General features: G+C 39.2%; 1 protein-coding gene across 2 annotated transcripts in view; it reads right to left on the bottom strand.

The window, feature by feature from the left end:
* The window catches only part of LOC126349494 (telomerase-binding protein EST1A), a 321,638-nt gene that overhangs the window by 122,796 nt on the left and 175,507 nt on the right, over positions 1–23,335 (bottom strand). For both annotated transcript variants that reach the window (XM_050002435.1, XM_050002434.1), the window contains one exon: positions 3,448–3,660. In XM_050002435.1, coding sequence (XP_049858392.1) covers positions 3,448–3,660 — 213 coding nt within the window. The remainder of the gene's footprint in view (positions 1–3,447; positions 3,661–23,335) is intronic.

Here is a 23,335-nt window from a genome sequence, read left to right on the forward strand (position 1 = left end):
ATACTAGCACTGGGATGGACTTGACATCTGAGCTAGTGTCAATCATGTTATATCGGTGACAGATCTGGGGACCTTGGGCCACAGGAATACTTCACCATCATGCACAAAGTTCATAGACACATGTGCCATGTGTGGAGAGCATTGCTATGTTGAAAAATGGCTGAGAGGTAACACAAGACAGATATAGGATGTCCGAGACGTACCAGTGAGCGATCAGAGTTCCCTCAATCACTAACCTGAAGTCATAATCAATGGGTCATACAAATAAAACGGATATTGTACTTTATTTTCAGAGAAAATTCTCAAGTTTTCATGAGGTAAGAGTGTCAGGAAGCATCTTTCACCAGAAATGTTCTCAGCTTGAGGAAAAGGGTGTGGGGCAGTGGCTCAGCACAAATAGCTTCTCCGATTTCATATGAAAAAATCTAAAGAAGTGGAGAACATTCTCAGATTTCGTATGAAAAAACCTAGAGAAATTTCTCAAAAGTAGATAACATTCTCCATTTTCCCAATACACTTCACAGCTTACTTCAAGTTGAGTAAGTTCTGTTGAGATTTTTAGTAAAAATGGGAGAATTTATGTTGTTCTAAAGGCAAAGAAGGACATATGTAGGGCCGAAGACATGATGACAAGAGGAATTGTAATAGTTTATAATATACAGGTTTAACAGCAAAAACATTATTTGGCTAGCAAATAATTTCTTTCCCAAAAACTATGAAAGAAAGGGGGCATGACTTTGAAGAAGTGAAAATGAAAACATTTTTGCTCTGCTACTTAGCAGACCCAGGTTTACAGACTGGTGAAGGAGAATACTTACGTATACACCGGGCAATTGTGTCATTTACATTTATAGATGTTCACTATGCTACCCACAAAGCACTTTTTTAGATACAATTTCCCAGAAATGTTGGAGAACTAGAAACAGTAATGGCACTCAAGGTGTCAGTTTCCATATGTGCTGGGGCTATTGATTGTACACACATACCAATCAAAAAACATGGAGACAAATATATTAACTGAAAGGTCCTTTCCAGTATTAATGTGCAGGCACAAGTTATAGTAATGAAATTTTTTCTCATGTTAATACTTCATGGCCTGGGTCTGTGATTGAGTCTAGGGTATGTAGATGCCAGACACTAAGATAGGGCCAGTATAATGCTTTTCATTTTAGGAGATTAAGGGTATGGCATCTCACCATGGTTAAGGACAAAATTCCAGACTCCACAAACGCCTCGTGAGAGGGTCTACAGTAGACTTCAGCATGGCAGAATGCTGTCTTGGAAAATTCAATGGAGGAGATGATTCTTACAGTAGACAACTATAGTGAAAGTGGTGCTTTAAGCATCTGTCACACATATGATTGTGAAGTCAGTGGAGTTTTCACATTACCACCACAGAAGTGAAACATAGGCAGATTTAGCTGTTGCTTGGAGTGTGTAGTTTACAATTTTTACCAATTATGTAGCTACATAATAAAGTTATAATGTCGTAGATTTTGAAATTTTAATAATGTCGTATCAGTAACTAATTACAAATGAGCTTCATCTCAGGAATTCAGTCTGTCTCACATAAAATAAATTTTGCTGCAATACTGAGATAATGTTTTTTTCTATTACTTTTAATCATTCCCCCTTACTGGTTGGCCTATTTAAAGACACATTTTTCCAAAGCACAAATCTCATTTCTTGTTATGTCGGAAATACGCAGGCAGATAAGAAAAATTAACGAACCAGTAATTACAAACCTACCTTCTGTTTCTTCCAACAAAACCACATGAGCAACTGCTTAGTAGTTGACTATAACAGAATTCCGGTTTGGAGTAGAAGAAACAGTTATGTATTCTTAAGACTTCATTCACATAATATGTTCATTTAACTTCAATAACAAAAAAGTTTCCTGCACGTCAAAAATTCAGTAACATCAGCAGATTAAACATTTTTGTTAACTGTCTGTACAGTATATTGTCTTAATAACTTGGTACCTCACACAAAACTAAAATCAAAACATAGTGCAAATGCTTAAAGGACACAGTGATGCTAATTCCATAGCTGCACAGTGTATAGTTTGCCTGTTTGAGTGAGTTGACTGAAATGTAAGATTACACATGTGTCCTATGCCATATGTGGCACTCAACACATACCAGGAACTTTCTCAAGAAGGATAGGAGATAATGGGAAAGATACTTCTGGTTACAGAATGTGTTTCAAAGTTGTGAACTTTCTTAGAGAATGTTCTTTTGCTCTGAGAATCATCCCCAGGGAATGTTCTCCTTTTTTACTCATACAGCCAAGTAGCTCCCCACACCATGATACCAACAGTGCCACTCCAAAACTTTTGAAGACTGGGACTTTTCCACAGGTCGCTGCCTTGCTTGTTGATTATGGTCTGCCGGGCTAGTGAAGAACTGCAATTCATTGTTGAACACAATGCAGTATCATTAGTCAGCACTATACACTTCACAGTCACAGAACCACTCCAAACACAATCGTTTGTGCTGTGCTAACACCAGCCTAAGAACATGGAACAGTAATGCCCTAGTTCACCTGCTACTAGTTGCTGACCAATGGTGCATGATGATATGGATGTAGCACAGAGCTTATTACTTGTTCTCGGACAGCTGACACACATTTGAAGGGGTTACAACTTGCACAGTGCACAATACAGTGACCCTCCACTGTTGTGGTCAGATGTGGCCAACTGGAACCTTGGCAACACATTATGCATTACCCAGGCCACTGTCGCATCCAAATGCCCCACAAATTAGGATATTGCAAATTCAACCAGCTGGTCAAATTAAGATCCATAATGATACCCCTTTCACATGGTCAAGTGCTGACAACACTGTCTCACACAAGTGTGCGTATCTCCACTGTCCTTTACAGTGATCCCTCAATCTGATGCTGTTAGTCCCCTTTTTTATATATACCATACCAGGTCTGGTAACAACACTAAATATGAGTAAAACTAAAGCACTTGCCATTTTACATGTCACGGAGGACTGCAACTCAATTCATTTACATATTCGCCGATGGTGCATACATGTATGGAGTTACACTGACATCCAACCACATCTTCTGGGTGCTTCACATTTTTGCCAGGCAGTGTATACACTTTAATGAAAATATTTATAGGCTGCAAAGTCAACATGAAAATGGCATGCAAGATAAATTATTTCTCATTATCCTGTATATAATTTAGTTATTACAATAAAATAAATTGCTAGGTTGTAGAATACTATGAGCATTTTATTTATTAGTTGTATTGTCTACATCTGGGTCAGGAAATGGCTATGAAATATATCATGGCTCTGGCTCTGAGCACTATAGGACTTAACATCTGTGGTCGTCAGTCCCACAGAACTTAGAACTACTTAAACCTAACTAACCTAAGGACATCACACACATCCATGCCTGAGGCAGGATTCAAATATATCATGATTAGCTAACCTCAACACTAGAAAGCGCAGCAAGTTCCTCTTCCTCACTGTCAGGTACAAGACCACAACTATTCCCTGCAGAAGTAGTCACATGGACACGACGACGACGTCCTTCTGGATGAATCCAAACTTCTCGCCGTATACCAGCTCCTTCCTTTTCTTTCATACGCTCACGTTGTTTCTGCTCACGTTCTTCTCGTCTACGGCGCTCAGTTTGCTCAAACTACGGAAAGAAAGAATCTCTGTCACACTGTAATAATGAACCTATACATTCCCATCAAACCACAAACACAAAAAGAAGTAGATTGGGCATAAATACACAACATTTCAAATATAAATGTACAAACAACAAACTTTAATGGAGAAATCAAGCAAATGATATCAAAGTCTGACAAAGAAGCAAGTTTTTCCATATGTTAAGAAGAATCTTCCCAAAATGAAAGAAACACAAAAATAAAGCTGCAACATATCGTGCAACTCGGACTTACCCTTGTACACCACTCTGACCACAAAGCAAGAATTAATCTTCCTGGTGGTCCTATTTATTTATTTGTATGGGACACACGCCACTGCCATATTGAATAATGACACTATTTAGTCATGCTTGTAATGTCAAATCAAAGCTTTTCTGTGTTACGTGAAGAGACATATTTCAGTTTCTCTGGTTTTGGAGTTCAGTTTCCATAATTTGAAATATATGCTTGTGACAGCCAGGTAATCTTTATGTACAAAGAGTTACTGTCCATAGTATCAACCGCAAGGCTAAGTAGCATTTCTCTACAATTTGGTACATCTGGCAAGGGAAGGGTGCAGGATAGGAATCAACAATATGGCTCAAACAGCATGCTTCTCTCACCCGAGCAGGCCATACGAAAAGATATACCTCCCTCTAACGAGTGTGAAGGATACCCCCCAATAATTTTCAATTCAGTGGTCAAGCACCTGGTAGGCTTCAATTCCCGGAGATACCCTCCATTTTTTTCATTCATTGCTAAATTAAAGTATTAAATATTAAGTTAAATGTTTAACAATTCAATTAATATCAGTATAATTAATATATTTAATTTAGTTACGATTACTTTAATTTCCTCACTTAATTTACTTAAATGGATGAAGTTTTGAATGAAAGAATTCTGAAAATTCAAGCAATTATCTTCTTTTTATTTATAACTAGAAGGTATATAACTTTTTTTGGGTGATAATCACTAAATAAATATTTAAAACAAGTATTGTTCACATTATCCACATTTTATGGAAGCAGTTTTGAGCAAAAACATATATTCTTCAGTGGAAAGCACACTTCATTGAAATTTTCAAATGAAGATTTTCCTTCTCTCTATTTTGATGCATACGAAGCAATTCGTATTGCTGAGGAGAAAAAAGCAGCACTGAATTGATGTAGCACGATCAAACACAATTAAATTGCATCTTCTCTTGATGATAATTCTCACAGTGACTGTGGAAATTCAGGGGCACTTTGTAGTCTTCAAACACATTTCTGACTTTGCAACAAAAATATACTTCGTAGAGGTGAACCAAAAGAGTACATTTGGGTGCAACAATCTTCATAGCACACATTACTTTGTCTTCCTCATTGATGAATGTCTCATCGCACAATGTCAAATCTGATTGGTCTCCCCACAAATCCAGCAACAGAAGGAATTTATTTTAGCAATGTATAACTTTAATGTTGTTTCCAAGAATTTTGCATAAAACTCTTTTGTTAGTTTTCCTGACTTGGAGAAAGTAACAACAATATTCTACAATATTACAAAAAGGATAGATTGCTACTCACCACATGGAGACGAGGTTGAGTCACGGATAGGCACAACGAAAAGACATTCAAGTAAGCACAACTCATATACACATGACCACTGCCTCTGGCAACTGAGGCAGGACTGTAAGCAACTGTGTCTGATGGGAGAAGCAAACAGTGAGTGGTGGGGGTACGGACGACACAGGAACAGGGAAGGGATAGCAGGGAAGGAAGGTGGGATTGGGTAGTACCCTTGTGACAGCTTGCAGGGACATGGTAGGGAAAGTTAGCACTGCTAGGTGCTGTCGGGAGGTTTGTGTGGTGTCGGGAGGGGGGGGGGGGGGGGGGGGCAAAGTAGAAAAGTAGACAAGGGGAAAAGAATAGAAAGTTAATTGCTGGAATAGAAGACTGTGTAGTGCTCGAGTGAGGTCAGGGAAGGGAATAGGTGGGTGCAGGACTGGGACATATGAAGTGTGGCGAGGGGATTAGGGGAACGCACAACGGATTGCAGGAAGAGTTCCAACCTGTGCAATTCAGAAAAGCTCATGTTTGTAGGAAGAATCCAGATGGCACAGGCTGTGAAGCAGTCATTAAAATGAACAACATTGTGTTGGGCAGCATCCTCAGCAACTGGTTGGCTTAGCTGTGGACTGACTGAAGTAGGTAGTAGCGGGAGGTTGTATGGGACGGGTCTGTTGCAGGGATATGACAAGTGGGGAAAGGGGTTCAGAGCAGGGGGCAGAACAGGGACAGACAAGGATATCACATAGGTTTGGTAGGTTGCCACCGAATACCATATGGGAAAAGTGGCAAGGGGCTGGTAATATAATCCTCATTTCAGGACATAACAAGTGGTCCCTGACAGATAATATGATTTAGTTGCTCCAGCCCTCAGTGGTACTGAGCCACGAAGGGAGTGTTCCTTTGTGACCACATGGTGCAAACCTGGGACATGGTAGGTAACTGGAAAGACAAGGCACAGGAGTTCTGTACGAGGTTGGGAGGGCAATTACAGTCTGCAAAGGCCTCAGTGAGGCCCTTGGTACATTTGTGGAAGGACTGCTCATCACTACAGAAGCGATAGCTATGGGTCGCTAGGCTGTGTGAAAGGGACTTCTTGGTATGGAATGGATAGCAGTTTTCGAAGTGAAGATGTGCTGGTGGTTAATAGATTTTATATGGACAGAGATACTCATGTAGCCATCTTTGAAGTAGAGGTCAACATCAAGGAAGGTGCCTTGTTGAGTTGAGGAGGACCAGGTGAAGTGTATGGAGGAGAAAATGTTGAACTTCTGGAGAAATGTGAATAGTGTGTCCTCCATTCACTTCACCTGGTCCTAAACAACTCCATCAACCACCGTCCTCAACGTTAACCTCCACTTAAAAGACACCTAAATCAGTACCTCTGTCCATATAAAACCTACTAACCACCAGCAACATCTCCAGTTTAACAGATGCTACCAATTCCTTACCAAGAAGTCCCTTCCATACAGTCTAGTCACCTATGGACACTGCATTTGTAGCGATCAGCAGTCCCTCTCCAAATATACTCATGGTCTCACTGTGGCCTTCACACACCAAAATTAGCCTCCCAATCTCATATAGAAACAGATCTCCTATGCCTAGTCTCTCCCATCACCTAGCATTCCCCACATTCCTACCATCTAGCCACAAAAGAGCACTTCCTGCAAGACGCAGTACCATCCAGCACTTGATCACATGAATCACATTCTCTGCATGGGTTTTGAATACCTGTCAGCATGCCCTGAAATGAGGCATATCCTACCCACATTATTTCCCTGCCCTTCTGCAGTGGTATTCCATCACCAATGAAACTTAAACAATATCCTTGCCCATCCCAATTCCATCCCTACTCCCAACTCTTTGCCTCATGGCTCACATCCCTGCAATAGACCTAAATTAAAGACCTATCCCATAACATCCTCCTGCCAGTAGCAACTCAAGTCCGATCACGATCATCATTGATTCCATCAAAGGTAGGGCTAACTATGAAAGCAGTCGTGCAATCTACAAACTAAGCTGCAACCATTGTGATGCTTTCTTCGCAGGTATGACAACTAACAGGCATTCTGTCCACATAAATGGCCACCGCCAAACTATGGCATGAGACAGCTGGACTAACCAGCTGCCCAACACAAAGTGCTTGACTTCAATGACAGCCTGCGCCATCTGGATCCTTCTTTCCAACATCAGCTTTTCTGAACGGTGCAGGTAGCAACTCTTCGTGCAATGCATCCTACATTCCCATAGCCCCCTCTCCCCTTTGTCTCAGCCTTCACTACTACAACATCACATGAAATGTATTCATAGTTGTGAATATGGACAACCATCAAGTGTATAATGGAATGACCCTGTCCTTCACCTACCTATCCCCTTCCCTGCTCCCACTCCAGTGCCACACAGCCTTCTATTCCACCAACGCACCTACAGCTATTTCTGCTACCCCCCCCCCCCCCCCCCTCAACCTCCTGATTGCACTTAGCAGCCATCTCTCCCCACCATGCTGCTGCATGCTCCCACAAGCAGCACTACATCCTTCCTCCATCTCGACACCCCGGTCTCACCGCCAACAGATTGCTTCCCCCATCAGATTGCAGCTTAGCCTCAGTGGGCAGAGGTAGAGAGAGAGAGAGAGAGAGAGAGAGAGAGAGAGAGAGAGAGAGAGAGAGAGAGAGAGAGAGAGTTGTGTTTGTGCAAATGTGTGTGCATTTTCTACTTCAGAAGAAAGCCTTTTGACTGAAAGCTGAAATGTGTAGCAGTCTTTTTGTTGTGCCTGTCTGTGTCTCAACAGCTCATCTATATGCTGAGTAGCTATATATTGTTTTCATAACATTATCGTCACGCCATCCTGGATTTTCCTTTATTTGATTTTGCACAATGAAACATTATTATGGTCTTCTTTTAATGTCTGTACTGTGCCAGCAACTTGAGGACCAAATTTCCTGCATAGATAAAAATACAAAGGATAACAGGTCCCCTGAGCAGTTAAACTATACTGTGTAAGAGTGGGTGGTTTTGTAAAGGTTGAGACTTTTTCACCAAAATGATCTTTGCGGCTTTGTGATAAAGTGACCTGTTAAATGTTGATTCATACTGGCATCCAATCTGGTCAATGTTAATTATATATAAAGGGCTGTGGCTTGGCACTGAGTGCCTTGCCTGTATACAAGTTTTTGTGCCGCTTCCACAGTTTCTTTCTTCTCTACTGCTACGGCAGTTTCTCCCAAAGTTGTAACATCATTTTTGCAGATGTATTTGGTGATATTTCTCTACAGAATGTTAACATTTGAAGCTTTTTACCTAGGTATCACTAGCAATAAACTGTGATTTTTCTGACACAAATATGGCAATGTGGATGCCACTGTCCACGGCAATTTTCTCATAGCTACTTGCTCACAACTGTATCATGCATCCTGAAATCTTTCCCATGTTTCAGAGTAGTTGAATGCAATGTTATCATTTAGTTCCACATTGTTCTATTTCCTTCCTTCAAATTAGAAGATAATCTTTTGATTTCCAAATTGGTAACCTCAATAATAATCTATTTTGGATGAGCATCTGCAAAATCAATGACCATCTTCTCATCAGCCACAGACATCAAAGCACAAGAGGAGGTCACTGAGGTATATTTTTTAGGATCATGATCATTGTCACCCACATCTGTGCTTGAAGAAAGAAACTGTTACAAATGAGATAGGAATTCACACAGTATTAGTGTGTCCAGGCCGAAAGACAGGGGAGGGCGGAGTTAGTTTCTTTTAGTGGTACATGTGAATTTACTTGTTACTTGCTTGTTGAGCCTACGAACAGACAAGAGTTAACACAATCAGGCTAATCATTACCAAACTGAGGGTTAACACTTCCTTCTGCCAACCTCTTCAGCTGTGATAGAGCCTATATCTTTACCTGGCTACGCCTTACAATCTAATATCTGACTGACTGATATAATCCAACACATACCTTCCTGTGTCTCCTGGCCTTCCCTATGTAGACCACCACCTCTTGAGATTTTCAAATGTCTTACTCCTCTCTCATTTCTATTATTGAGCTTCCATTCTCCTGTAGCTCTTTCTTCTATTCCTTATACTTATAGCAGTTAAATGTGTCAAGATTATTAAATTTTTATACTTCTTTAAATACTGAATGACCTGCTCAGTTTCCTCATATACTCTCACTACTGGGCAGTAACTCTGGAGCAGCTCATGTGACTTTTCATATATGAAGAGTGAAATAGTTTTAATGAGACTGCCTGCATTTCGAAGGAAGTATTTCTCATTGTTATTAGTAGGCAACTATTTTCCAACTTTTAACGGTGTCCTTATTCTCTGTTAATTTTAATCAAAATCAACATACTCGCTAGCATAGGTGAGCTGTTAATTACTGGTGTCTGACAAAAGAAACGAGACCAATGCTGCAAATCTGTGTACTGACAAATAATTTGTATTAGTGATGACTATCTTCAAAGTAAGGCCATTTCTAGTACACATATGTCTGCAATTATTACTTTCATTGTTAAAGTATTTATGTATGTTGTTTACTTTCAAGACGTGCAAGTGCTCTGAGATTTGTACCTTTTGGTAGAGTGTGAGAACACACTTGTAATAAACTGCTTTCCACTGCCACTTGATCAATCAATTTGAATGGAACTTATCACAGCAAAAGAATGTATCTGGAAGTCAAAGAAACAATTGAACACTAATATATGACAAATAATTACTTGGTACGGTAACCACTCTTGTTATTTTGCCTTGAGACATACAGAGTCAGTAGTAACATTTGCAGAAATACTGTGCTTACTTTATGTCACACGGTGTACATGCAGACAAGGAGAAAAAATTCCTGGATTTTTCCCAGATCTCCCGGTTAAAAATACATTTTCTCCCCGGTGAAAATACGCTTTTGCCACGTTAAGTGACAGTATACTTTCCCTCAGATCTGTAAAACGTATCCTTTGATAGGATATGGTTTTATACAGTATCGTAGAATTTCCCAGCACTTTAGAAAATCATACTCAGGGGGACAAAACATGTTTTGGAGTGATCTTTGATGTGCAGCAACATGTAAGCTGCATATTTTTGTATTACGAAAGTATGAATTCGAATTCCACCAACAGGAAAAGTTAATGGTTTAAAGTAATATACATAGTGTTGCTACAAGAAAATCAAACCTTTCACATATAATATTTTTCTCAAAGATTAATAAGCTACAAGAGAAGCTAAGCTTTCACTTATAATGTTGATCTGTTTAGCACATGTTACACTTTAAGATACATCACACAAATACGCCAGCAAAATTTTTAATACTGACATAAAGCTCTTATCTTCTGGGCTCGAAATTTTTCTGAATGGCTCGTCATCAAAGCATTGATTTTTAAAAGAGACTAAACACACTGTGATTTAAGAAATCCATCGTACATTCTCGCACATAGTTCATCTTGCGTAAAAGGAAATTTACTTTGAAAATAACACTTTCCGAACAACAACTCGAAATATTTTCCCATGACCTGTTAGAAATAGATTCATTTCAGCAGTTGTCAGATAGCGCCAGATAAGAGGCATCACCACGCTTGGGCAGCTAAGGTGATGAAAGCAGCCCGTATGTTCGTACGTGTAAAACAATTGAAGATCTCACATTATGTCATAAAAGAAACAAGACTTCAGAAGATACTCCAAGAATGTCAGAATTCTGTGAACCATACTAAAATGCATAGTTTGCCTTACAGTGCACATTCGTATGTCCAGATACTCAACGACGTAGGCCTCAATCAGATATGAAGCTTTTAAGTGTGGTTTTCGGGATGTAAATTTTCTTGGAGTACCAGTACTGTATTATCTCATGCTTGGTTCTTTATTATGGCATAATGCCACACATGCTAGAAGATGAAAACGTACACTTGAAATGCAGCGAACAGTTGAAACTAGCAAATACTGAGGAATAAATTGACTGCCTCAGCAGGAAAGCTTAATAAAAGCCAAATTTATTTATCAAACTGACAAAAATAACTTCATTGTTCTGCAAGGCGATTAATACTTGACAGCCAGAAAGGTGGAAATAAAATAAAATCTGACACTAGTAACGTAGTTCACCCTTCTGTAATTATGAGACTGTATTTTAATTCACTTCATAGTTCCCAGCCACAGAAATTCATCTTGTTTTCATTTGACGTGAGAGCAGTAAATGAAGACGAAACAATAAAAGATATCTTCGAGGATATGCAAGACACATTATTTGGTCTTAAGTGTGCAGTGAGGTGCCACACATCTTCAAACACCATTGTTATACCGCACATCACTGTATTTCACTCTATGGAAATCAAACATGTAAATTTTGTAATGGATACCATCAAACTATTTCTGGACATTGGAAATTAACTGAGGCGCCTCTCCTGCTCCCAGTTTGACATCCTGCAACCCCCCCCCCCCCCCCCCCCTCTCTCTCTCTCTCTCTCTCTCTCTCTCTCTCTCTCTCTCGCAATTAATACTGGATAGGATTATTTGTAACCAGGAGAACAACAATTCTTCAGAAAAACTGGGCTCTTTATTGCCTATTAGCTAATAACTTGCTCTTCTGTGCGACATAAAATAAAATATAGGACACCTAAAACCAGTAAAGGCAAGAGACAGGCAAGACAGTACACGTTTCTTCAATCCTTAGGTCCTAGCGATTTTTTCTCTGATCTTGCTACAGCTTTACATGGCACTCTTTCCTTTCTGCGAAAGGACTATTACCTTATCAAAGTTCGGCAAAACATTTTGCTACATGAAAAATAGAAATGTCACTGTCTAATACTGAAAAAGCTGTTAATACAAATAATACCCAAGCCTGGTGTGGTTTCTCGATCTGATTACATCTATTTTGTCACTGTGTGCTGGAGAATACAAAAAAGGCTTTCTAATATTTCAGCAAGTGTAACACACCAAATAAGCAAGACTGTTTTGGCAAAAATGATAATTTTTATAATACGTCAGAATATAATCACGAAGTACCAATACGAAATACCTATTTGGCCTACTACAAGCCAAAAGCTTTACGTTAGGAAATCAATTTCATTCATACGCTCCAGTTTCTCATGCAAGAGACCGAAAAGCGGTAGAATGAAATTTTTGTATAAATTTGAAATCACCATATTCTCTCATAATTTGTGTGATGTCCTTGTTTCTTCTCCTTCCTCATTCTAACAAACAGTCTTGTCATCACTAATTCTGTAACTATTCCTACACCGTAAAACTCATTTTCCAGTTAACTTCACTAACCCTGCCACAATCACTGGTTTAGTTATCCATTGATTATTCTCCGGTTAGGCGTTATTACGTGTTTGTCCAATGCGTTTTCCGCGCTACTCCCAGAATGGAACTTACGCAGCTGCTAGCCGGGGACTACAACTGGCCCTGTCTCGTGTAGTGATCTGGCCAAAAGATTTCTGTCAGAATTTCACTTTCTTGGGTACACCAAGAAGATAATACATAATCTTTCTTATCTATTAGTCGTTTATTTCCGCTCTGGTAGTCTGAATCTATGGATTTCACTAATAATTATAACAACGCTGCACATTCGCAAACCGAATCAACCACATAAACAAGCAGCACTTGGCATTCACCGGTTCGGCTTTATTCCGCTCAGCTCGTATAGCCTCGTCCCGTTTTGTCTGCAGGAAAGTTTATTTCTAGATGTGACGAGGATACCCATGGCAGAGACATCATGTACACTATGCACGCATTCAGAAATAAACTTGTAATTCATTCAGAAATAAACTTGTAATTCATTCAGAAATCAACTTGTAATTCATTCAGAAACCAACTTGTAATTCATTCAGAAACCAACTTGTAATTCATTCAGAAACCAACTTGTAATTCATTCAGAAACCAACTTGTAATTCATTCAGAAACCAACTTGTAATTCATTCAGAAACCAACTTGTAATTCATTCAGAAACCAACTTGTAATTCATTCAGAAACCAACTTGTAATTCATTCAGAAACCAACTTGTAATTCATTCAGAAACCAACTTGTAATTCATTCAGAAACCAACTTGTAATTCATTCAGAAACCAACTTGTAATTCATTCAGAAACCAACTTGTAATTCATTCAGAAACCAACTTGTAATTCATTCAGAAACCAACTTGTAATTCATTCAGAAACCAACTTGTAATTCATTCAGAAACCAACTTGTAATTCATTCAGAAACCAACTTGTAATTCATTCAGAAACCAACTTGTAATTCATTCAGAAACCAACTTGTAATTCATTCAGAAACCAACTTGTAATTCATTCAGAAACCAACTTGTAATTCATTCAGAAACCAACTTGTAATTCATTCAGAAACCAACTTGTAATTCATTCAGAAACCAACTTGTAATTCATTCAGAAACCAACTTGTAATTCATTCAGAAACCAACTTGTAATTCATTCAGAAACCAACTTGTAATTCATTCAGAAACCAACTTGTAATTCATTCAGAAACCAACTTGTAATTCATTCAGAAACCAACTTGTAATTCATTCAGAAACCAACTTGTAATTCATTCAGAAACCAACTTGTAATTCATTCAGAAACCAACTTGTAATTCATTCAGAAACCAACTTGTAATTCATTCAGAAACCAACTTGTAATTCATTCAGAAACCAACTTGTAATTCATTCAGAAACCAACTTGTAATTCATTCAGAAACCAACTTGTAATTCATTCAGAAACCAACTTGTAATTCATTCAGAAACCAACTTGTAATTCATTCAGAAACCAACTTGTAATTCATTCAGAAACCAACTTGTAATTCATTCAGAAACCAACTTGTAATTCATTCAGAAACCAACTTGTAATTCATTCAGAAACCAACTTGTAATTCATTCAGAAACCAACTTGTAATTCATTCAGAAACCAACTTGTAATTCATTCAGAAACCAACTTGTAATTCATTCAGAAACCAACTTGTAATTCATTCAGAAACCAACTTGTAATTCATTCAGAAACCAACTTGTAATTCATTCAGAAACCAACTTGTAATTCATTCAGAAATCAACTTGTAATTCATTCAGAAATCAACTTGTAATTCATTCAGAAATCAACTTGTAATTCATTCAGAAATCAACTTGTAATTCATTCAGAAATCAACTTGTAATTCATTCAGAAATCAACTTGTAATTCATTCAGAAATCAACTTGTAATTCATTCAGAAATCAACTTGTAATTCATTCAGAAATCAACTTGTAATTCATTCAGAAATCAACTTATAATGTGTTCAAAAACCAGCAGGGGTATGTTTCAAAATGTTATGAATAATCGATAGACCGATGTGTGCTGGATGCTAGGTGCTTTGTGAAACAAGGGTTGTCCCCCCCCCCCCTCCCTCAAGAATATGAATTTGAACCCCTCCCCCCGAAACTGCTGCCTGGTTCAGATACTCCGGTTTGCCCTCACTCCCCACTAGATCTGGGCCTGCTGCACATGCGTGAATCTGGCAGTTTGGGCGCGGCAGTAAAATTTTACCAGGTACCATGAGGCTGGTTCCTGCTACTACTGCTTACATAGCCAACAGCCACATTTCTGTAGTCAGAAGTGGGAGAAGGTACTACTCATACGCAACTCAACTGTGTGTGTGCACGAGCCCCTTCATAACTGATTAAATGAGTCTAATGCAAACAGTTGTGAACGTCACACCCATTGCGAAGGCAATTTGTTGTTATGAAGCATTGCATAGTCTTCTGAAAGCCTTTGTCACATTTTGCTGTTGGCAGACACTTGTACGAGCACTGTGTTATTTTATATGGTGCATTTCCTTTGCAATTCAAGTTTTATTTTCATTTTTTTCTCTCGTTCATGTTTTAATGCTGCAGTATTATTCTGCAGTAGTGGGATACAGTAATATCCTTTGTTAAGAGTAACAGTTCTTACCAGTCAAAATTAAAAAAAACTAAACTGAAAACTAAAACAACGAAAAATTCCCAGATTTTTCCCAGTTTTCTCCTGGATGAAAAAATTCCCGGGTTTTTCCCGGATCTCATACACCCTGTGTCTTATTTGATGCCTCCCACACTGCCTCATTCGATCCGACCTGACCCAACCCAATTCTACGCCATTTGACCCAAGCCCAAAATCATGTAGCACATTCCAGATTCCCTGTTATGGTCAGTTGATTGGTTGGTTGTCTTGGGTGGGGGTGAGGGGTACAAAGGGACCAAACTGCTAGGTCATCTGTTCCTCGTTACTATAAAACAAGTCTACGAGGGAAAGAATAAAATGAACAATACTTACTGCACAAAACCTGGAGAAAAGAAAAACCAAAAAAACTACAATATGGCAACTAACACAACAATGGGCAAAATAAGACAAGAAAACCACAGAGAGATGCAAGAAAGAGGCAGAAGGAAGAGAGCAGACAGTATACTGTGTCTAGTAAGTGCAATGCTGAGGGCACCGCCGAACCATAAACTAGACTCCCATGGTCAAGACACGATTGAACAAGGGCTTTGTAGAGCCGCAGGAGTGTAGAGTGATCTGCATCCCAGTGGACTTTGTCAGGTAGCGGAGGGCATGCTGCCAGTACTTCCACTTAAGTTGACAAAGGTGAGGAAGCCAAGTCAATCAAGCATCAAAAACCCAGCCTAAGGATCGATATATCTCCACTGCAGTGAATGGATTGTCATGAAGATAAAGTTCTGGTTCTGGATGAACAGTACAATGCAGACAGAAGGATATGGCGCACGTCTTTACGCCTGAAAACTGGTAGCAATGGGTTATGACTGTGCCTTGTGGATAACTCCCTGTCCACACTGCTCAGGAACACCAGTACTGGAGGAGCAGTAGGAAATGCACAAGTTGTCTGCTTGCAGAGAAGGTAACATGGATGGCCCTACAGCTGCTGCTAGACTGTTAATGACCACTAAAAACAAAGAGAGATTCAATACTGATGCTTGTGCGACCCTATTCTCCTAGATATGGGGGGAACTATGAGAGGCACCAACTTGGACACGGAAAGTATGGAGCGACAGGAAGGTTTGGTGAGCCCTGGAGACCCCACACAAGTAAGGCGGCAAGGGCGTGGTGTCACTAGGTCGTGTCGTATGCTTTTGTTACATCTAAAAAAAATGGCTACTAGGCCCTTGTAGAATTTATTTCCTTTTTGAAGCCACACCAGTCTGGCCTGGCATTCGGGCAGAGGTATCCCAGTTTGGAATAATAACTACTCACATGTGTGATTCTTCAGTTTCTCCTGGCTTAGTCCATGATAAAAGAGTTCACGGGTGAACAGCCAGGTGTTAGTGTCCAATGGGCACAATATTTCAGCAAGCAACCACGTTGACATCATCAGGTGCACTGACGATCTGACTGTTCAGGAGCCGGCACCTGGCTTTTATGACAGTTGTGTTGCCTTTTTGGCTAGCAAGACCACGATATCTGGGTTTTCCTGTAGCTTCCATATGGGCTCCCTCTCTCGACAAAGGCAACGCAACTGTGATATTATCTCATCAGGAGAAAATGCGGGGGCTTGCTAGAAGATAGCACATATCAGAAGATCAACACTGATCCTACGAAAAGAGTGGAGAGGAAGACCATGGCTCTTCTCAGGGAATCAGGCTTACCAGACAATGTTGTGAAGAAGCTACAACAGAGAGCACGTGTTACACCAAGACTTTACGGACTCTTGAAGGTACACAAAGAGGAAGTGCCTTTGCACCCTATTGTCATCAACAATGGTGCTCTGATGTACTCACTTGCAAAATACCTGAAGGATATGCTTAGCCCTTGTGTCAGAAAACGTCCACATCATATTTGCAAGTCTTAACAACTTCAGACTTCGTGATTTGAACACCCTTGTGCGTTTTGATGTTGTCAGTCTGTTCACGAGAGTGCCTTTGCAGGAATCTTTGGAACTTATTTGGTCAGACATTTGACAGAGAGACAACCAACCTTTTACGCCACGTCCTGACATCAATGTAGATTCTCTTTGACAGTGGGTACTATGGGCAGACGAAGGAGTAGCCATGGGGAGTCCACTTTCACCACTTGTCACCAACTAGTTCATGGAACATTTTGAGGAGGAAGCCATGGATTCAGCACAATGGAAACCTACCTGTTTCTTCCGCTATGCTGACAACACCTTTGTCATATGGCAACATGGTAGAGACAAGCTGAACGGTTTCCTCATACGTCTCAATTCCATACACCAGAACATCAAGTTTACCATGGAAGTCGAAGTGGATGGAGTGCTCCCCTTTCAGGATGTTCTGGTTAAAAGAAGAACAGATGGCACATAGGGCCACACCATATACTATAAGAAGATACACAGTGACCTTTACTTAGATGTAAACAGCTATCACCAACCAGTACAGAGGAACAGCATCCTCAAAACACTGGTCCCCACAGGGCCCATACCATGTATGACAACAAGAGCCTTAAGCAAGAACTTTAACATCTGAGGTCAGTTTTCCAGAAAAACAGCTACCAGAGAAGCAAATTCAGAGAGCTCTAAGTCCCACACCGACTGTACAACTGGAGGAAACAGCGGTGCTTTAACGCGAAAGATAGGTCAAATTCTTCAAAAACATCAAGTGCAAACTGTCTTCCGCCCACCAATTAAGACGCAGGCACTGCCTGGTAATGTCAAGGATGATCTATGACTACAAAAATCCGGAGTCTGCCAGATCTCCTGCAAATGTGGCTTGACTTACACAGGTTGAATGGTGCATACCGTCAAAGATTGCTGCCAAGAATAGCAGTGGCACACCAGACTGCAGTAGCATAACAAGTCAGTGATTGCTAAACATTGCCTCTGAGAATTACATGGAATCAATTACGACCAGCAAAGGTTCTGACACAGTATCCAAATACTGTCATTGTGTTATTACAGAATCTATCGAGATTTAGAGTATGGGAATTACTGATAAATCGACACAGCAGTTACATCCTTAGTAAGACCTGAGACCCCGCACCTGGGTGCGGACCGTGTTGTGAACTCCTGGAGGGGGGAAGTAGATAAAAGCCGGGTAACAGTGCCTCATTGTACCTGATGATGTGCTTTCCAAAATATTGTGCCTGTTGGACACTAACACCCCCCGTTCACCTGTGAACTCTTTCATCAACTTGTAGCTCGGTGCATTATTTCTGAACTTGCACAACAATCTATTCGCAGCACCAAGGGCTACATGTGGGCCAACAGAGATGATTTGAACTAATTGTGTTTAGTATTCTATCATCTTCCCCTTTTTTTTCTTGTGGCCCATACTTTGTCACACGCAGGAATTGCAACCTGGAAACCTTTTTCTGTATGAATTAGGCCTACACACACAGTCCCCATCACATACCATACAGAAAGGCATGCACAAATTTATGAAAACCACTCTGATATGACCACAGCACGTTATTAATTGTGGAAATTTTTTTTTTTTTTTTTTTTTTTTTTTTCCAGATCTGACAGTAGCCCTCAATGTCTCTGTGTCTGGAACTGTATGACAAAAGAACACAAGCTGTTATGTCATGATCAATTGCACACAATCTATTCATTTGTGAGGAAGAGCTCCAACAGAGCTGCTGCCAAGGGAGTCACTCAATGGGGTACACCATCTGTAATACTGGCACACAAAAAGAGTTGTTCAATTGCTGTAACTTTGTTCATGCCAGAACAGAATGAAAACAATTATTGTTTTTCATTAAAATGGGTTAACAAGAGAACTTCTTGTTTCTCTTCACTTCAACTCATTTGGACTATGTTCAGGCAACTCTCTTGCTAGGATTTTGGGATCTCAAACACTCATTGCACACCCTCTGTTACACTACTACACCTAGATTATTACACCCACACACACTTACACTACCCTGTACTTTTCTAATGACTGATAGGAGACTTCTTGATGTCACAGTACATCAGCTATCACGTTCGCACCCAGCAGTAAACAGAAACTCGTCGAGGCTACATTGCTCCAGGCATCGCTCTGACCAACAAATATGCATTCTGCGGCATACAGCTGTGAAAACATAGGTTGTGTAATGACCACATGGTATGTTATAGTGATTTCTCCTTTTGACTACTATTCTTTTGTAACCATCTTACTGGATGTAGCACCATACTCGTGCTCTAAACTTTATTATTTACACAAAATATATACGGTTGTGAGCACACTACTGAATTCTGATATATTGCAGCAAATACAGAGATTGGTGTCCCTGCTGGGACTGGGTTGCCGGAGACCGTACTAGGCACATTCCAGCAGATGATAAGGCATAACTTAATGCATGCATTACTACAACAGAGCCTGCCTGCTGCTCATTATAGAGTTATGTTTTTTTTTTTTTTACAAACTTTAATTAAATGACTAGGAGATTCTATTGAGCAGCGGTATAAGGAGTACACAAGTCACTTTTCACTCCCCACTGTGCATTATTGGCATAACACCTCTGAAGTCAGAGGTGGCCAATCCGTGGCCCGCGGCCAATGTGTGGCTTTTGGGGCGCTAATTTTTTTCCTGCTGAGCTGTTTCACATGAATGAAAACTTTAACTTTTATTCAAATAATACCTCCAAAACAGCATTCCATCAAACCCACAACACTATCAGCCGTAAAGTTACAGCCCTTTACGTGTATCTGTGGTGCACATTCAATTGAGATAGACCTAACAACACCTCAGGTAGGTAGAGCCAGCTTTTATCTTTTTACAATTAAACTGTGATGCTTGTCTTTAATTTTAGTGGGCTTGCATTTATTTTATGTAATCTATTATGGTGAGAAGGTACACCAGTCGACATTAGCAATGGCTTCTGCCTCAGTAGGCTGCTAGGCTAAGTGAAGCATATGCAATTTTTCATATTTGTGACACATGACTTTCAGATCTAAAATATAAGTTTCCTAAAACAGTTGACAACTACCCTCAAAAATTCTTGAAAGAATAGACTGTGAAGTTTGAATAATACTCAAATGAAAGATCAGTAACTCAACGAGCAGTAGGTCTCTAGTAGCATACTGGCCTTCCTTGTGGAAGGCCAGGATTCAATTCACCAGTGGGTTGTATTTGGTAGTCACTGGAATGCTGGTTCAAGTCTAGTTTCGGACAGAACTTTTTTAGTTTTTTCCTATTCAGTTTGAATACCTATCACATAAATCTATGCTAATTAGCACATATTTCATTTTTATTTTCATGGAAAATGCACCACTTCTAATTTCTAATTACATCTCACACAAAAAAATCAAGGTTTCATTGCAATTATAAATCACTTAGCACTGATCCTTTATATGTAAGATTGTTAAGGAAAAGAAAAGAATTGAAATTAAATTTTTTTCCATTTTCATGTACCATACGCTTCACAGAAATGCCCGTGGAACATGAACGTTTGTTTACAAATTTACCACAATTGAGAATTGAAAGCCACCCATGTGGCAGTTGAGCTCCTACCACAGAGCCACGCAGCCCATCAAAACAGTCAACTTGCTTTACGGTGCTTAACAACTTCAGGGAACTTTAAAGTAGATTTTGCAGGGAATTGTTGCGAGTTGCATAACTACTTCAGGTAAATGGTATTTGATTCTAAACTTCAATAAAAATTTACAAAACTCTGATTACCATATGGTCTCTTTGTCAGGTTCCAACTTACAGTGAAAAAAATGTCTGCTCCACTTTAAGGCATAAAACTTTGTATAGTGTCAACTAGTAAACAAACAGGACCTAAGAAGTGGAAAGTTACAAAGGGGTTGAGTACTTTTCAAGACGATTGGATTGTAAACCAATTTTTTTGTCAGTGGACTATACCACGAAACCCATATGTCTGATATACACTGAAACTGCCCGAGTTTCAAAAGAACATAACATTAAAAGGCATTACAGGACTAAACGAGCAATGGAAAATTTCAACAAGACCAGGTATAAGACTTAAAAAGGAATCTTTCTGCTCAACAGCAGATATTTAAATGGACAAATTCAGAGTCAACATACTATGTGAAACCGAGTTATGTAGTAGCTCTAATATTGGCAAGAAAATCAAAGCCATATTCAGATGATGAAATAATTAAGCAATACTTAGAGACCACAGTTGAAATTGTGTGTCCTGAAAAGTACAAAGACTTCTCAAAACTAAGCCTGTCCTGTCGTTTGACAGGAAAATAAATTACTACGACGTGTGTACGACACTGAAAAAATGATTAAAAATAATTTTAAAAATCGTGCAACTGAGTTTATATTTTATTCTCTAGGTTTGGATGAATGCGCAGATTGAGCGCATACTGCCCAAGTGGCGATTTATGTCAGAGGTGTTGATGCCCATTTTAATAAAACAGAAGAATTAGTGGCATTATAGACATTTAGGATACCATAAGGTCACAAAATTGGTTGGAAGCAGGTATATCGACAGTAAGTCACTTTTAGATAAAACTTAACAGCCTATCGGGGCTAACAACGAATGGTGCTCCAGCAATAGCTGGGAAATACTAAGGTTTAGTTCATTTGATTGAAGACAAGGCCTGCAAAGTTAGCAATACGTCGATGCTAAACTTTCACTGCTTTATCCATCAAGAGAATGTCTTGCCAAGTCTCTCAAAATGGACCATGTCATGAAGGAGGTTCCCAAAAATAATGAACTTTATTAAGTCAAAAGGACTGAATGACCATCAGTTCCAAGAACTTCTGAAGTCTCTGGGTACAGAGCATGGTAACATTTCATACTATACAGAAGTAAGAGGGCTAACCCATGCAAAAATGCTGAAAAGAATGTTTGATTTGAAGCAGGCTTTGCATTCTTGGTCAATATAACTCGCCACCAAAATGACTCCAACGAAAAGATCAGCTGATTAATGTCATGCACAATATTATTTCCGCATTCCGAATGAAACTTGGGATTTCGGAACAACTGTTACGAACAAAAAACTTCAAGCATTTTCTTACACTGTCAAAGCAATCGTAAGTCACACAGGCGGCAGCATTAAATACGCTTCTTTGATACTGGAATTGAAATACAAATTTGAAAACGGCTTTGAGGATTTTAAGAAACATTGTCTGCTTTATATATATATATATATATATATATATATATATATATATATATATATATATATATATATATATATATATATGCTATGTCATTCTCCACATACGTGAGTTTACTACCGGGACATTTAGAAATGGAATGCTGTGAAATTAAATGTGGTGCACAGTCAAAAGAGAAATTGAATCAGGTTGGTTTGGAAGAGTTCAAACAAACATACCTGGATGAGAAGAAATATCCATCATTTTACAAACAAGCTTTAAAAATGATTTCATTATTTGGGAACAATCACGTGTATGAATATCTTTTATTCAGATTAATTACATCAAATCACAAATGAGAACACAAATTATTGATGTTCATCTGCAAAATTCTTTGCATGCAGCAACTTTTGCTGACATCGGCACTGACTCACTCATTTCAGTCAAACAAAGCCAGACATCCCACTAACATTGTATTTCATTCAATTGTATAATAAGTGTTCTTTCCTCACACCTGTTTTATTTTCTTTAATAAATAAATTAATATTTCTTGCTTATTTTGGTTCACAAAATAAAAACTAGTAATGCGGCCTGCGGGGAAATCCCCCCTCAAAATTTGGCCTGCCTGCCGATAAGTTTGGTCACCCCCGTCTTAAGCAAAGCTAACCAATGGAAAAGTGCCTCTACAGGGCTGCCACAAGTTTCCCCAAGAGAACTTCCCTGATATTTTCCTTATTTCCAGACAAGTTTTAGCATTTTTCCCTGACAAATTTTGAGATCCCAAGGGTAGGTTAAGACGTAAGTTGACAATCATTCTTTGCAGCTACGGTACAAGAAAAAATAGTGCAAATGAGGAAATATTTTAAAAAGCAAAAATTGTAAATATTAACATCAACATATTTTGTAATGAATTATTTTAGATGGAGAAAGCAAGCCAAATGGTATATGTGTTTCATTAAGACCATTGATGTTATTTTATTTCAACAAAATGAAAGATTTTGTGATAAAAACACACATTTCCTTGCAGTCACAAAACGGATTTAAGAAATAACCATGGAAAAAATAGGCCTCTTGAAAGAAATGTATAAGGTGGGAAAGAATTGTGTAAACCAACACTGCAGGTGACCAACAATAAAATGTTGGTTCTACTATGTTCGTTATTGTTGGTAATTTCCACT

This window comes from Schistocerca gregaria, chromosome 1 (genome assembly GCF_023897955.1).
Source record: "Schistocerca gregaria isolate iqSchGreg1 chromosome 1, iqSchGreg1.2, whole genome shotgun sequence".
In the NCBI taxonomy this organism is placed as follows: Eukaryota; Metazoa; Arthropoda; class Insecta; order Orthoptera; family Acrididae; genus Schistocerca; species Schistocerca gregaria.